Source organism: Bos javanicus, chromosome 29, assembly GCF_032452875.1.
Source record: "Bos javanicus breed banteng chromosome 29, ARS-OSU_banteng_1.0, whole genome shotgun sequence".
In the NCBI taxonomy this organism is placed as follows: domain Eukaryota; kingdom Metazoa; phylum Chordata; class Mammalia; order Artiodactyla; family Bovidae; genus Bos; species Bos javanicus.
Window position 1 is genome coordinate 43,364,780 of NC_083896.1, and position 16,227 is coordinate 43,381,006.

The window sequence follows — 16,227 nt, forward strand, 5'->3', positions numbered from 1 at the left end:
GGGGCCCACTGCATCCAGACACCTCCCCGCAGTAGGCACCCACCCAATGTGGCCCTTCTCCCACACGCAGTCCAGTGAGGACACGCGGTGGAGGGGAATGCAGCAAACACAGCGTGCGTGCCCGTGCACACACATGCACACAATGGGAAGCTCCTCCACCAAATTCACACGGACAACCATGAAAAGGCAGTCGCATGTCACACTCTCCCTGCCGGAGCCGACCTGGGCACCCATATGCGTACACACACATACCGGGCAGAGGATGGCTGGGGTTGGGGGGCAGCAGGGAGGGGCGCCGACCAGGCTGCAGGATGGAGGCAGCGCGGGAGGCTGCGCAGGGAGCGAGCTGCTCTTCACAGCACAATCGCCGTCTGTTGTTATAGCAACTCAGCCCCCAAATCGTGAAACGGATATTACAGCCTCGAGAGGGGGAAGGGCGGGAGGGGGCTGAGGACAGAAGGAGGGGCAGTGTGGGGTGTGGCGGGGAGTACCCAACAGGTGGCCGAGCTGCAGCTAAGAAGTAACAGTGGGAGGAGGAGGTACCCCAGGTGAGGAACAGGCCAGGGGTGTGGGGTCTCAAAGGCAAAGATGGGCTTGGGATCAAGGAACTTTGAGGGAGGGGGCTGAGGCCATTGGCATGTCTTCAGATATTGCCTGTGGTAGCTAGGTGCCTCTACCCCCAGGACACCCTGCAGTTGCTGTAGGACAAGCCTCAGCTCGGGGGAGGGGGCTGGGGGAGGTAGCCCCCACTCTCAGATGGCTGTCTAGAGTCTCCTGACCCCAGGGACAGCCTGACCCAGCTTCAGGACCTTTGGAAGACCCCCCAGCCCTGCCTTCTCACCCAGACCAGCCTTCGAAGTGGCCTTAGCCTTCCTCAGGCAGCAGTAACCCCCCCAAACCTCCATCATGCTGCAGACTTGGGAGGGAAGAGCTGGGTTAGGAGAGGCAGCCAGAGGCTGAGAGCAGGATCAATATGCATTTCCTCTGGAAGTCACTGTCCTTCCGGCTGGCAGCACCAGGCCAGGAGGGTGCAAGCCCAAGGAGTGCAGCCCCACCTGTCCCCTTCCCTCACAGACAGCACTCGGGGCGGCCCTGTCCCTCTCGTGATTCTCTGTAGTGAGCTCCCCGTTGCTGGAAGTATTCAAGCAATGCCACCTGTCAAGCAAGGGACTTTCAGCTTCAGATTGAAGGCTATGGCTCTACATGACCACCAGGCTCAGCAATTCTACTTTCAAGTCTTAGCCCCCCAAGATTCTGGACTCCTCGAGATTCTAGACCCTCCCCAAACTCCCTGTTCTGAGGTTTTTTGGTTCTAAGCCTCTATCCCCCAGAATTTTAGTCCCCCCAAGATTCTAGCACATGAGATTCCAGATCTCCCAAGATTCTCTGACTACAGGGTTTTAGACGCCACAGTTCTAGTCCCTGTGATTTACAGGCCCCTACCCACCACGAGGATTCTAGGCGCTGACGGTTCAGGTTAATTACACGGGCCTTTTTATTCCATCTGGAAAGTACAAATATTCACAAGAGTCTGTACAATCTTAGGGACACCAGTCCTGGCCCTGCCCTCAGCCACATGCTACCCTCATGCCCCTCCCCCCAGCCCCAGCCTGCTGCCTCGGCACCCCAGGCTCCCTGCTCTGGTCCAAGTCTTTTCTCCAAGGCAGGCATGAGTGCTTGATCCAGTCACAGCTGGGAAGAGAAAAGCAGAGGTTGTAAGTAAGAGCCTCCTCGCCCCCCAAAAATGTTGGAGTCTGCCTAGCCTGGGTCATTTGGACAGAGCACCCACCCCCTCTTCCCCCGCACATTGCCCCAGCCCTGAGTGGGGAGGCTCTGGGCAGGCTACAGGGGGTCTTACCATCAATTACAAGTGGATGTCAAATACGCCGTCCTCCACCGTCTGAACCTCCTCCTCTCGGATCTCTGCAGGGAGAGTGGTTGCAGGACCAACTCCTGGGCCCCTGTGCCCTGAGCAGCCCTTCCCCCCTCATCGAAGGCACCCTGCCCCATCCCAGAAGCAGAACCATCCACCAGAAATCAATTCACTGAATGACTAAACAACGCCAACTTTTGAGGCTCTTTTTCTAAGTTTTCAGTTTGCCACAGCTTTTTCGCAGCCACAGATTTATCGGTGCAGTTTGCTTAAACATCAATTTTGTGTGTGTCTCACATTTTAGACCCCAGCACGGCTGGAAGGCTTGAAGCAAATGGTTTTATCTTTTCTATTTTGGGGAACTTATGCCCTGTGCCTGCCTCTATTTTTGAAGACTCATGCCAATTTTAACGGTTGTGGTCAACTACCTTACACCCCAGTTTAACATGGTTTGTTCAGTGTTCTCAGCAAAATAGTCATTTGAGGAACTGTCATTCAGAAAACTGACCTATAACCACCAATGACTCCAAGAGAGCTGCTGGGAGATTTGGGGGCAATGGACTGTTCTCAGAATAGCCTCCAAAACAGCCAAAAAGGGAAATACAGGCAAATGGTTTAAAAAATTCCTTCTCCAAGCCCATTGTCAATCCCCCTAACAAAATAAGAGTGCAAATGGAATCTTGAAGTCTGTTTCGCTTTTACTGTTTTTATTCATGAGTTTCTGCCCTCATCAGCCTCAAAGTATTGAGGGCTCCCTGGTTACCTCCTTGCACCCTTATCTGTCCAGCCCTCCTCTATCACCTCCCCCAAATAAGACAATTACAAACTCTGGAATGGTTTCCACCCTGGAAAAGTTTCCGTACTTTGCCGCCATTGGCCTGCCTCCCTCTCTCCCTCCCTCCACAGGCCAGTCCAGAAAGGGACCCCTCTTACCTGGAGGCCGGGAGCCTCGTCTGCCAGGGCGGGGCAGGGAGAAGCTGAAGGCGCGATGGTGGGTATGTGTGGGCGAGGGAGAGGGTGCAGACCCCTCCAGACTCATACTCTGGGCCCGGCGCCGGCACTCAACTGACAGGCGATCCTTGCACTGCTTGTGGCAGTTCACACCACAGGCTGGGGAGGCAGATGGGCAGCCCAGCCAGATCTACTGGTCAGACCACTCCTCATCCCACTCTGCAGGCCTGCACTTCTCCCTGGGTCCCTTTGCTCCTAAGCAGCTGCCCCACCAAAACAAGAGCTTCCTTTCCAAACGCTTTCTTCATCCTCCTTGCCCGTCTGCGCCCTCTCCAAAGCTCCCCATTTCTGGGCAGCTGCCTCACCAAAATAAAAACCCTGGGTTTTTTTGTTTTTTGGCCACGCTGCAAGAGACGTGAGATCTTACTTCTCTGATTAGAGATGGAACATGCGCCCCCTGCAGTGGAGGCAGAGTCTTAACCCGTGGACCACCAGGGAAGTCCCAATCAAACCAAGTTAAAGGCTACCCCCTTTCACATCAATCAGCATGCCTCTCTGGCCCTAAGGTACTTTATTTACTCCTTGACAATTGCCCCGCCAGAATAAGACTGTCCATCCCGATAGTAACTCTTTCCCCCAAAACAGCCCAGCAGCCCTGCAACTCCATCTCACCTCGGCATTTGAGACCCTGTTTGTAGATGCCCAGGATCTGAAATAGAGGAGGGGGGCGTGGTAGGGGGGAGCGGTTTAGAGGGCATGACTCTTCCTTTCTATGGACAGGGACTGGAACTGACCCTTTCTGGAGCCTTAGGCCCCTCAGGGTTTGGTTCAGACCGGCAAGAGGAGAGGCAGGTGAAATTAAGGTTCGCCTGGATTAAGAAGGCTCCGGCAGGGGGCGGGGCCAGAAGGGAGGGCGGGGCCAGAAGGGAAGGCGGGGCGGGGATGGAACCTGGCCGGTGCTGTTGCCGCGTGGCTTGGGCGGGGGCTCACCAGGGCCTTGCAGTGGCGGCAGGCGACCGGGCGCAAGGAGTTGCTCTCGTGGAAGTTGTGTACGAAGCCCATGCGGCCGCCCAGCATAGAGCTGGAGCGCAGAAAGTAGGAGACCATCTCCTCCTTGCTGATGCAGCCGTCCCTGTCCAGGGGAAGTCGGGGGAGGGCCTCAGCTCCGGGGGGCTTCACTGGGACCACCCACCACCAGCTTAACCCAGCCTACTGGGAAAAGCCCTACCAAATTAAAGGTCATCACGGGACTCCTGACTTTTGACCTTCCGTGCGTGAAACAGAAAGAGCACCAGACTTGGAGTCCAGCAGATGTAGTAGCAGCTTCTAACTAGCTGTGTGGTCTTGGGCTAGTCACTTGCCCTGGGTTTCCTCCTTGGAAAAATGGGGGTCATAATTCCTGCCTACTCACTTCACAGAGCTGGTGTGTAAACTAAAATTGCTCTGCACTTTTCCGTGGGTTTATCAGCTTCTGTTTCCCAAAGTGAGCTCTATGGAACACTGGTTGGGATTCCTGAGAGTCAGGAGCTCTCTGATGAGTTTGGGGACCAGGTAAGATTGGGAAAAGCTGCACCTGTCTCACTCCTGCGGAATCCTGCCAGACAGGTAATCTGGGGCTTCCCACAGAACCCTCTTTTCATCTATTCAGGTATTTTAGGGAAAGAGTCAGCACTGTGCTCTGGAACTAGAACTCAGTTCTAATTTGGGCTCTATTTCTCTGTGTGACTTCTTCCCCGTGCCTCGATTTCCTCTTCAATAAATGGGGACGATGATAGGTCCTGCATCTCAGAGGGGTTTGAGTAAGAGTTGAATGAGATAGGCACACGAAGCATTGACTAATAGGTGCTAATAGCTAACAGGTGCCAGGCCATTGGGAGGTATTTCCATCAAAGGGGGCCTTTATCAGAAACTCCTGCCTATTAGTATTTGGGTGGTCCAGGTGGTCCTTCAAATTAGTGGCACATTGGGACAACCGACCATCTCAAAAATATAAACTTAGGCTCCTATCTCATACTGTGCGTGAAAACTAAATTCCCGCTAAATTGAAGACAATCAATGTAAAAAAATAAAATTCTCAAAGTACCTAAACAGCCCTAAGAGAAGAATTTTGTCATCTGGAGGGGATAATAGCCCTTCTACACATAACACAAACCCGAGAAGCCATAAAGGAAAAGACTGACATATTGAGCACACATTTTTAAAAAATTTTATATGGAAAAGGACAACATAAATGACAGACTGCGAAAAAATATTTTGCAAACATATTCAACACCAAGGGTTAATATCCATTAACAGAGAAATCAATGAGCAAGACTCACAAACCCAGTGGAATAATGGACAAAGAACACGAACAGGCAATTAACAGAAGAAATAGAAGTGGCCGATAAACATAGGAAGGTATCCTACCCCCACTAATATTAAAGAAATGCAAATATAACCAAGACACCATTTGCCAATTAGACTGGCAAAATTATAAAGCTTATTATAGCATCCACTGTTGGCAAGGAAGTTGAGAAATGGGCTCTTGTTCACTGCTGATGGGGGTGCAAGCTGGCACAACCTTGCCTGAGGTCACTTTGGCAGTCTCTCTCCTAATTTAGAATGTGCATATCTTTTGATCCAATTATCCCACTTCTAGGAATTTCTCCTACAGAAATAGTGGCCCGAGTGCATCAGTACAATGTTCACAGCAGCATAGCGGATATTAATAGCGAAAAACTGGGAACAGTCTACATGTCCATCAGCAGGAGAATGGGGAGGCAGATGATGGCCCCGCCACCCAGTGTAATACTCTGCAGCTGTTCTAAAGAATGAGGTAGTTCTGCCTAAATTGGCCTGGAAAGATGTCCATGATGAGGGTTTAAGTGGAAAACAAAAGTAAAAAAGAAAAACACAAAGCGTGCGATTCTGTCAAGACAGTGATTTAAAAACAAAAACAAACAAACAAAAAAACCCTGAGAACCCTACTGCCACAAAAACCTAGATGCTGGTTTAACTATATCCAAAATTGTTTTAAATGCACAGGTGAGTTTGCAAGAAATGGAAACTCCCAAGTTGCAGAAACAGAGATCTTCAAATTGAGGCAGTGAGTTGAGACCTGATGGTACAGCTGCCCCAGGAGCCAGGTGCTGGGTTTTGATACCTGCCTGGGATCTGCAGGAGGTGGGGAGTTAAGGCTGAGATGCCTGCATGAAGCTGGAGCCTTGAATGTCTCCAAGGGCTGTGCTGTGCTTAGTCGCTCAGTCATGTCTGACTCTTGTGACCCCAGGGACTATAGCCCACCAGGCTCCTCTATCCATGGGGCTTCTCCAGGGAAGAATACTGGAGTAAGTTGCCATGCCCTCCTCCAGGGGATCTTCCCAACCCAGGGATAGAACCCAGGTCTCCCGCATTGCAGGCAGATTCTGAGTCACCAGGGAAGCCCCTGCAAGGGCTTCACCCACCCTAAAAAGTGTGGCCTGGAAAAAAATCCACCCCACCCAGGGAGGTGATTTGTTTTCAACTTAGAAAACTGTCTTCAACTATTGTTCTCAATTCTGAGAGGAGAAACTAACTATAATGCTAGAACTAGATTTATACCATAATCCCTCTTGCCTGTGAAACAGACACAAACAAATTATCTTATCAGTTTGCACCCATGCATGGAAGATTGGAGAGATACAGGCATTGCCACACCAGTAATGTTGCTAACATAGTTACTACTGACAACCTCTTAAGTGGGAAAGGAGGAAGGGAATTTTCGCTTCTTACCTTACACACTTCATTCACTATAAATCTATTTTACTACCTGGATTTTTTTTAACCATGGATTTTTATAATACAAAAAAAGGCACAGTTTTTTGAAATCTGGATAACATTAAAAAGTCAACTTGGGATGGACTATAAATTTTGATTAGAATTTTGTCTGCTCAGCAAAACAGGGGTGCGAACACGGTTTCAGGGGGACACGTATAACCTACTTCAGAGAACCAGCTGTTTGTCCAAATTGTCGGCATGTGAGTTGGTGATAAGCAAGTGGTGCTGCGAGTTACAGGCCTTTCTTATCTATTCATTAAGACATGCTACCCAGGAGTTCAGCTTGCCACACTTTTTCTCGGCTGTGAGCTCCACAAATAAAGTGGCATTTATGTAGCAAGAGTCCCCAGGAAGCCACAGTCTTTGCAAGATTCAGGTGAAGATGCCCCCCACCCTCCGGCTCATTGTTCTGAATGAGCAAGGTAACCCTGAGCCTCCGCAGCTGGCAGCCTCCCAGAAAAAAAGAGCCCCTCCCCACATGGGTGGCTTCCCCTGCCAAGATCATCTGGTTCAATGGCCTCATCCTTCTCAGGAGGAAGCTAAAACCCAAGGGGAAATGAACCTGCCTTCCCTCTGCCCCTGCCCCCAGGCCTCTCACTGGTTCTGGTCGAGGTCCCCAAAGGCGCTGAGATAAGGAAAATTCCCACGGATGATCTGGAACTCCTCCTGTGAGATGTGGCCGTCCCCATCGACGTCAAAGTTCCGGAACACAGACTGAAGTACACAGAGGGACATGTCGGGGGGCGGGGAGGGTTAAAGGGATCTTGGCCCATCCTGCCCACACTCCCAGTCCGAGTTAGGAAGCCTGGGCATCTAAGAAGCGGGCAGCTGTCTTTCCTCCCCACCACCTCCCTTCTCCATACCCCCGTCCCAAGCCCGCCCATCAGCTGCACCCCGTGCCTTCTGTCAACCGAGCATTGGCCCCTGAGCCCGGCACTGGTGGTGGCTCCCAGGGCAGTGCCCTGGTCAAACGAGCCTTGGCTGACCACTATGGACGTGTCCCCCCCGTCTGTCCCACAGGCTCCAGAGCTGGTGGTGCTGGAGTCTCACCTCCACCATCTTCTCAATGTGCTCCACCATGATCGCCTGATCCAGCTTGGGTTTGGCAGCCGAGGTCCACTCCTCCAGCACCGGGGGCCGGGGAGGCGGTGTGCAGGTGGTGGGGCTGGTTGGCTGTGGAAATGGTCAAGGCTGAGTGAGGGCCAGAGGTGTGGGAGCCCAGGGCCCAGTGGAGGAGACAGGGGGTAAGCTCTGGGCACAAGGAAGCCTGCCCGACAAGCAGGATGGGTGAGGTAGCCTCTAAGCCTGGGAGGGCCGAGGTGAGGAAGAGGATGGGCTAAGTGGGTATGCAGTAGCTCCCGCCCTCACCGAGGACTTAGAACGCGGTTCCCGCTGCAGGGACAGCTGGTAGAGCTCATCCTCTGTCTGATATTGATCCAAAGACACCTGAGGGAAAAAAAAGACTAATTCAAAGACACCTGGGACACAGCAGTCTTATCACACCCACTGGCCTGTGCTGCTCTCAGGAGCCCAACGCCCAGAACCCAGACCTCCAGGTCTACCTGAGGGTCACAGCCCAGCCCTGAGCCTGGCCCAGAAGCTAGACTGAGGACCAAGGCCAGCTTAGAACACACCCCAGCAACCACACGCCAGCCCAGCACACAGCCCAGAACCCAGAGCTTGGCCCCAGACCTTGAAGACAACGCGCTGCTAAGATCTTAGCCAGGAATTCAAGTCACAACCCAGCTGAGAGCTCTGAAATCCCCCCTCCCAACACAGCACCCAACCCAGCAACCAGATTCCAGCTCAGCTTTCAATTCCCCAGTCCAGCTCAGAGTCTAGAAACAGGTTAAGACTTCACACCAAACCGTCAAACCTGAGCTCCGGCCCAATGATTAGAACCCAGTCCAGATGTGGACTAGAACCCAACTCCTACCCCAGAGCTCAAGTCCAAGACCAAGCCTAGAACTTCAGAGCTCAGAGGAGCTTGTTTAAGAGCCACCCCTGGGGAATTCCCTGGTGGTCCAGTGGTTAAGACTCCACTTTCTCTGCTGAAAGTGCGGGTTCAATCCCTGGGCAGGGAACTAAGATCTCGCAAGGTGTGTGGGGCAGCCGAAAAGTAAAAACAAAATAAAAGCCACCCCTCTACCCGGAACCCAGAGTTTAATCCCAAACGTAGAACGTAACCTACTGCTAGGAACTCAACCCAGGGCTCAGGCCCAGCCTCAAGCCCTCATGCCAGCCTCAGGGGTCCACAACCCCATCCAGAGCTTGGAACCCCGCTCCGAGGTCACCCCAACCCAGGGGCCCAGGCTGGGTCTTGGCTCTGCGACCAGAAGTGAGAGCCCAAGGCCAAGCCCGCAGGACCAGGGGCCCGGCCCCTCACCGTCAGCAGGCTCAGCAGGTCAGGGTTGGCTTGCACCGGGGGCCGGAGGCTGGTCACCATGGCCAGCTCCTCCAGGATACTGAAGAGCTGCTTCATCTTGGCCCCATTGAGTCGGGTCCGGGCGGGGTCCAGCCAATCCGGCAGCGCCAGCTGCAGGGCCACCAGGTCCTTGAGGTGAACACCCAGGATGGGGAAGCGGAAACCCACGCAGGCCGCCAGCCGGCGCCGGTAGTTGCCGTAGTTGCCGGTGGCCGTCACCAGCTCGGTCAGACCTTCCCAGAGCTGGGGGGCAAAGGGCAGAGAGTCACACACACACACACACACACACACACACACACCACGTCCACATGGCATATCACAGGCTCAACTCTCCTTTCCCTGCCCAGCCCTGGACACGTGGGAGAGCCTGAGCAGAGTCAGGGATGGGTGGAAGGTCAAAAGCCTCCCTCCTGTCCCCCAAGGCTGACTCCCTTAGCCCCTGGCAATCAGAATTCATAGGTCATGAGTCCAAAGGGGCACCCACTACCAAATAACACACCTCTCCAGCAGTCCTGGGCACAGATTATCAACATTTAATAGAGGAAACTGAGGCTCACGGAGGCAGAGCAGTGCAGGACAAAGATTTCCAAGAATGTACTTAGCGGTGTCATTCCTAACAGCCCAAACTGGAACGACCTCAAATGTTCAACAGTAGAGGAGATACACAAACCGAGTGGACAAAAATATTATACAGCAATGGAGACGAATGAACAATTGCTGCGCAAAGCAGAATGTATGAAAGAAGGAAGAAATAAAATAACATACACAACACGATTTCATTTATAAGAAGCTCAAAAACAGACAACAAAATACCCACGTGGCTTTGAGATGCATACACAGGTGGTAAAGCCATCAAGAAAAGGAAAGTCGGGGATTCCCCGGTGGCCTAGTGGTTTTGCCTTTGCCCTTCCACTGCAGGGAGCACAAGTTGGGGAACTAAGATCCCACAGGCTGTGCTGTGTTGTCAAAATAAATAAGTAAATATTTTTTTAAAGAAAAGGAGGTCATCATCCTTAGGAAGGTCATGACATTGGTTACCTCTGATGAGGAGGGAGTTATGCTCTAAGAGCTGGGAGCTTCAGAGGCTGGCAATGTTCTACTTCTTGACCTATCTTCTTTCTAGTTTTTTTTAAACTGTGAAGGCTTCCCTGATAGCTTAGTTGGTAAAGAAAATGCCTACAATGCAGAAGCCCCTGGTTCGGGAAGATCCCCTGGCGAAGGGATAGGCTACCCACTTCAGTATTCTTGGTCTTCCCTTGTGGCTCAGCTTTGATCCCTGGGTCGGGAAGATCCCCTGGAGAGGGATCTATACACATGTTTTCTAGACTTGTCTATATGTATGGCACCAGATATGTTTTTTGTTGGTTTTTTTTTTTACAATAAAATAGGAACTTCCCAAGTGGTCCAGTGATTAAGACTCTGGGCTTCCACTTCAGGGGGCACAGGATCAATCCTTGGTCAGGGAAGTAAGATCCCACATGCTTCACAGCATGGCCAGTAAAATAAAATAAGCAGGAGAAGAGAAAAGCATGAGCTTTGAAGTTTAGCACATCCGTGAGCCTCCTCTCTCTGCCAGCTTTCATTGTGCAGCCTGGGAAAGGGCTGAACCCCCAGTCTCAGTTTCCTCATTTATCAGATGAAGAGGGAGTGACCAGTCCCCAGCTGGGCTGGGAGTTCTCACGAGGCCAGCCCTGGGAAGGCTGTTCCCCTGACCCCAGGGTCTCAGGCACCTTGATGGTCTCCGGGCTCACGTGGCTGTGGGTCTCCTTGAGGCGGGAGATGGAGCTGTGGCTCAGGCCCCCAACCACTGCCATCAGTGTGTTGAAATTCTGCAGGTGCAGGAGTTCCTGGGGGACAAATGGGGAGAGAGGAGGCAGTGAGTCACTGAGTGGGCCCAGAATTTGGCCCAGCTTTTCTGGGAAAGATCTAGCAGTGGGTTAGGGGAAAGGAGGGACTCGGCCCTACGGGGGTGATTGGGGGAGTTGGGGGCGGGGGAGGGGCGGGCACCTCTGCCACGTGGACGAAGTGTGTGATGACCCCCGCCCGCTGCGGGGCTGTGGGCTTGCTGAGAATCATCAGCTGCACCCACTGTGAGACACTGTTGAAGAGGGAGATGAATCGCTCCAGGACGGGGTTGTCCACCGTGCAGCCGTGAGTCACGAAACTGTGATAGTCCTGGAACTGGGGGCGCAGGGCCTTCAGCACCCAGTGCCCCGCCCCCTGCCGCTCACCAATGGCTGTTCCTCCCCCTCCAGCTGCCCTTTGGTAGTTACCCTGTAGTCCTAGATCCCGCCCTGTGACCCCATCCTTCCTGGCACCCCCTCCCCAGCCCACACCCGACTCTTGGCTGAAAGCCCCCGCACCAGGATCTTGCAGAAGGAGCGATATTCCAAGTAGGTGAGATGTGCCGCCAGCTCCAAGGGCTCCAGGTGGTCAAACAGCAGGGACATCTTGCGCTTCTTCTGTTCCACGGGGTTCCGCTGGGTCACCTGCCGCTTCCACTTGTAGGTGGGGCTGGGGGGCAGGACAGGGGCAGTGAGTCCTTTGCCGGAGATGCCCTAGCCCTCGTTGCCCCATACTAATGCCACTCAAGTTCGCTGCGAGACACTGGGCAGGACACTGATGTCCCCTGTCCTATCAAAAATCTCCTGCCATCTTCCCCTGGCGTCATGCCCTCCACACAGATTTATGGAAGACCTAACTCTGTGCCAGGAACTGTGCCAGGCGCTGGGGTTACAGAGATGAGCAAGACACAGCTCCTGCCCGAGAGGAGCTCACAGTCTACTAGGGGAGACAGACACAGACGAACACAGCACAGCGTGGCGTGAGTGCGGGGGTCTTCGTGCCAGGGGTCTGCCCAAAGTGTCACCAAAGGACAGAGGCGGCAACAACAAATTCGGCCCTAGAAGAGCCCACAGACACTCCACACTTGTCTTGATAACATGGAGAAGGCTGCCAGGGGACATGAACAAAGTGCAATGGTGGGAATGGATGCAGGGGCTGTGGAAGGGTGAGGGAACCCTGGGGGCTGCAGGAGGAGGCGCTTGGTGGGGGCAGGGGGCTGTGGAAGATGCAGCGGGAATGCCAAACTGGCCTGAGACTGTGAAAGGCCTTAATCCCCAGCTGAGGCATTCTGAAGAAGACGGGGGAGCCACAGGAAGTTATCCAGCAAGAGTAACATGACCCTCACACCACTGCATTCAATGAACGTTTATTAAGAGCAAATGGTGCGGGATGCTGAGCGTCCCTCCCAGCCCTGCGAGCACCCCCACCCCACGCACACGTTCTCAATGTCGATGAGGCTGCTGTGCCGGCGATTCCCTTCTTGATCTAGCAGAGCCTTCAGCTCCTTGATCTGCTCAGCAAGCTCAGGATTCAAGTCAAACTCCGCTGGGAATGCTGAGATCCAGTACCTGGTAGAGGTTCAGAGTTACCCGGGGCAGCCCTCCCCCCACCCCAGGATGGTCGTTCCCCCAAAGAGGGGGAGAGGGCCTCAGACTGTGATCCCCCTCACCCAGCTCTTTCCTTCCCCACCCTCATTGGGCAGATCAGAAAACAGGGACCGGGCAGAGCCAGGAAGGGGTAAGCCTGCGGCAGCACACCCACCATGGACAGAGCCCGGTTCAAACCCACATGATCAGCTCCCAGAACATGCTATTTCTACTCCTTCAGGCCAGTCAGAAGCCTAAGGGAAGGGAGCAGAGGAGGGGCCAGAGCCCCAAGAGGAAGACTCACCTGACCAGGTGGCATGTTTTCACCTGCAGTGAGCTGGAGTTGTCCTTCCGGGATTGTTGGTAGGTGAAGGAGAGTTAAGGAAAACAAGGATGGAGGCTTACTCTAGAAAAGGAGGCAGGGGATGGGACCCAAGCTCCACAGGGAGGCGGAGGGCAGGGCCTAGTTCTAGAAGAAATCTGCGGGATGGTGTCTGGTGTGGGGCAGGGCCCAAGATCTGGAAAGGGGCCGAAGGCAGAGGTGAGCTGTGAGCCTTGTGGGGGCACCTGGGTAGAATAGGGGTCAGGCTAGGAGCAGGACCTGGGTTCTGGAAGAGAAGCAAGAGGCGGGACCTGGGCTGGGAGTAGGGACCGGTCCTAGGCTGTGGGGAAGAGACAGCAAGGCGGAGGTTAGGGAGAGGGGGCGGGGCCTTAGTTCTAAGGGGAGGGAAGGGGCGTGGCTTTGGGCCCAGCAGAAGCCTGGGCCCATCCTGAATCCTATGATGTGGGGGCGGCCCAGGTCTAGCAGCGAGGCCCATCCTCTACCCGGGCTGGGCAGCGGGGCTCGCTTACAGACTCGGACTGCAGGGCCCTTGGAGAAGTCGGCGAAGGATATATGTGGAGCAGTTTGGCCGCCAGCTGAGAGGAAGGGATGTACCAGGGGTGCATCATAAGGAACATGCGCACCAGCTGCGGGTCCCGCACCTTCCCGGAGTCATCTAACTCCGAGGGGCCAAAGAGAAGCGGGTTGACACTTCGTCTCGAGGCTGTGGTCCCTACAGGTCCCTACCCTGCAGCCTGCTGGATGTGGCTCCCGGCCGCCTCCTGATTTCCCAGGGCTCCGAAACCAGGAGGCGGATTATAAAGAAAAAGTGGGGTGGAAGGGGGATAAAGGCAGGATCCGAGGAACCGGAGGATAGGAGCAGTCTGAGCCGGGCCTGAGTCCGGAGGGGAACCAGTTGGGGCGGAAGGAGCCTGGGTTCCCCGGGGTCAAGAATCCAGAGGTCATTTCCTGAGCGCTTAGGGAAGGGGCACCCCTTCACCACCCCACCACATCAGCCGGAAACAGCTCCCAGGCCGAGATAGCGAGTTCCTCCGGATCCCCCGGGGAGACAGATAATTCTCCTTAAGTGTTAGAGTCCGGGGACCCCGCCATCCCTCCCTTCAAAGCCGGCATACTAGGGATGGGAAACATTTTCTCTTTCTGCAGCATGTGGACCTCTCCGCCCTGCGATGAAAGGGAGATTTTCGCTAAAGAGGCTGCAGGATGCAGGCTGGGTGGGTCCAGGGCCGACATCTGCCCAGGGAGGCAGGGGTCCCGGCTCAGGCTGGGTGTGTCCTCCCGTGCCACTCACCAAAGGCTTCGATGCAACCACGGAGCAGCTCCTCCACCGTGCAGCCCTTGTCCAGGTCCAGGGTGCCCGCCATGGCCGCCGGCGCGGGTAGGCTCGGCCGAGCTGCGCTCCGGGATCCTCCAACGGGGCTCGGACCGGACCCCTGTCCCGAGAGTGAGAGGCAGAACCGGAGTCGGCGGAGGCGCAGGCCTGCGGAGCGGCCCCGAGGGTAAAAACGGGGAGGGGCGGGCACGCCCCCTGCTGGGCAGGGGCGGAGTCGTTCCCCCCGCGGCCACGCCCCGGGGTTAAACGGTCTGGCCCGGGATGGTGCAACCCACCAGTTGGGAAATGAACTGGCCAAGAAGCTTCCGGCCCACCCTGGGAGCCACGGGAGGGCCGAGGGACTCCCCGGGGATGGTCGGTGTCCCAGTCGCCCTCTCTGTAGGCCCTCTCTTCTCCTCACGTCCTCTCCCCAGAGGCACCTGCAGCACCCCGCAGCTCAGTTCTGCGCCCCCTCCCGCTTCCCTCCCTCCACAGCCTCCCTTCCCCCGCAGGGTTATTTTGGGAACCCAGAGCCTGAGGGGACCTCAGAGGAATTTCTCCCTGGGATGAGAAGGGGGGAGGAACCCAGGCGTCCTGCCCGCGTCGCCCCCTCCCGGGCTCCCGGGAAGAGGAGGCGGGGCTGCGGCAGCCCCCAGGGGCCTGCCCTCGGGGAGGCGGGCTGGGGTGGAGAGGAACATTCCTGGGAGCGGGGAGTGGGGGTGGGGGAAGAGGGGCGGAGGGGGGAGCCCCTGCGGCCCGGAGACGTAAGCGGGAAGCCTGGGCCTGGGAACCGCGCGCTCCCGAGCCACCTCCTCCGTGAAGGCCCCAAGAGTCCCGGCTCAGCCGTTTCGCAGGCCCTCTTCATCCCCAGCCTCTGACGCAGACCGCCCGTACTGCACAGTCGAACTGGGGGCACACACAGGCCGTCCACACTCGGGCAGAGTGGGGTGCCCAGAAGGGGGCGCTAACGCCGTGGAGGGTGGAGTGCCCCTGTTGGACTCCACCAGCAACTCCAGTCACTGGCGGGGATTTACGCACCCAGGCGCAGACACACTCACTCCACACCCCAGGCCAGGACCCACATCGGGGTGCAAGAATGCCTGAGGTTCCCAAAGAGCCGGGCCTCAGGCAATTACCTCCCATCCTCTCTCTCACTCACCCAATGGCACCCCACACCCCCGCACACCTGAACGAAGGAACCCGCGGGCACACATACCCGTAGTCCTCTACCCCAGAAAGCAAACCCGTTGAAGGGGCTGGCTTCCGGCCGTGCAGCTCACTAGACCAGACCAGCCTGGAGTTCCGAGGCCACGGCAGCGCTGACATCCGCACACGTGTGCGCACACTCAAGACAGTGCACCTACACGCATGTACACTCTCCCACACATGCACACGCCCGGTGGGTGCGCACACACGCCCACTCCAACCCCCGCCCCCTTCATCTGCGATCCAGGGCTGGCCCTGCGGCCCCAACCACCTGACAGCCCTCGCCCCAGGACACTGGCAAAGCCTTGCCCCACACAAGGTCCCCCGCCCATACAATACTCCCCCGGGCAGGGGGTGAGGAGCGAGGGGGCTTCTCTATGGAGTTCTCTGGTAGACTTTTCCTAGGAGCCACCCAGAGGCATCCCGCCCAGCTCGGCCGCTTCCTCCCTATGTGACCTTGAGAGTTACTCGGCCTCTCGGAGCCTCGGTTTTCTCATCTGTCAAATGGGGGGTTCGCCGAGGACGGTCCCGCTGAGACGTGGCTAGGAAGACCCGGGTGCGCCGTGGACACCGCCCCCTCCCGCGGTTGTCCAGGGGGCTTTGGATCTCTCGGTAGGTCCCTCCCACCCCCGACCCGGGCTACAGACTCCCCACCGACCAACCCACCCGCCGCCCCCAGCCCTTCTGCGCTGTCCTCGGGGGCCCGTAGGGGCCGGGCGTCCTCTGCCCCGCGCCCCGCCCGCGCTCGCTCACTCACACTTGGGACCCCGCGGCAAGGAGCCCGCACCCGGCCCGGCAGGCGCCACCTCCGTGCGCTCCCGCCCGCCGACCTCGCTGCGGCTGCGGCTCCCGCCCGCTCTCCGCGCCGCTGCCCGGCTCCCCGCCGCCCCG

General features: G+C 56.1%; 1 protein-coding gene across 7 annotated transcripts; it reads right to left on the bottom strand.

Moving 5' to 3' along the window:
- Positions 1-1,477: 1,477 nt before the first annotated feature.
- RASGRP2 (RAS guanyl releasing protein 2) lies at positions 1,478-16,193 on the bottom strand. Of its 7 annotated transcripts, none has more exons than XM_061406848.1 (17): positions 16,094-16,193; positions 14,110-14,251; positions 13,371-13,477; positions 12,780-12,842; positions 12,326-12,457; positions 11,408-11,558; positions 11,052-11,225; positions 10,775-10,891; positions 9,006-9,287; positions 7,988-8,065; positions 7,670-7,792; positions 7,218-7,333; positions 3,815-3,956; positions 3,497-3,533; positions 2,807-2,983; positions 1,859-1,923; positions 1,478-1,692 (listed from the first exon to the last, which is right to left on the bottom strand). In XM_061406848.1, the coding sequence occupies exons 3-16, from the start codon at positions 13,433-13,435 to the stop codon at positions 1,865-1,867; spliced, it is 1,716 nt and encodes a 571-aa protein (XP_061262832.1). In that variant the 5' UTR covers positions 13,436-13,477; positions 14,110-14,251; positions 16,094-16,193; the 3' UTR covers positions 1,478-1,692; positions 1,859-1,864. The 7 variants fall into 7 exon arrangements, with proteins under 7 accessions (XP_061262832.1, XP_061262837.1, XP_061262835.1 ...); XM_061406853.1 differs by having other exon boundaries at positions 13,371-13,473; positions 16,094-16,175; XM_061406851.1 differs by lacking the exon at positions 16,094-16,193 and adding an exon at positions 15,347-15,971.
- Positions 16,194-16,227: the final 34 nt, after the last annotated feature.

What these genes read in the sequence shown, in the direction of transcription:
- RASGRP2 (XM_061406851.1), bottom strand. Translation starts at nt 15,456, where the DNA reads ATGTCAGCGCTGCCGTGGCCTCGGAACTCCAGGCTGGTCTGGTCTAGT. An exon ending in GCGGCCAAACTGCTCCACAT is followed by an intron (nt 12,843 to 13,370) that starts ATATCCTTCGCC and finishes ACTCTCCTTCAC; the next exon opens with CTACCAACAATCCCGGAAGG. An exon ending in ACAGGGTCTCAAATGCCGAG is followed by an intron (nt 2,984 to 3,496) that starts GTGAGATGGAGT and finishes CTGCCTCCCCAG; the next exon opens with CCTGTGGTGTGAACTGCCAC.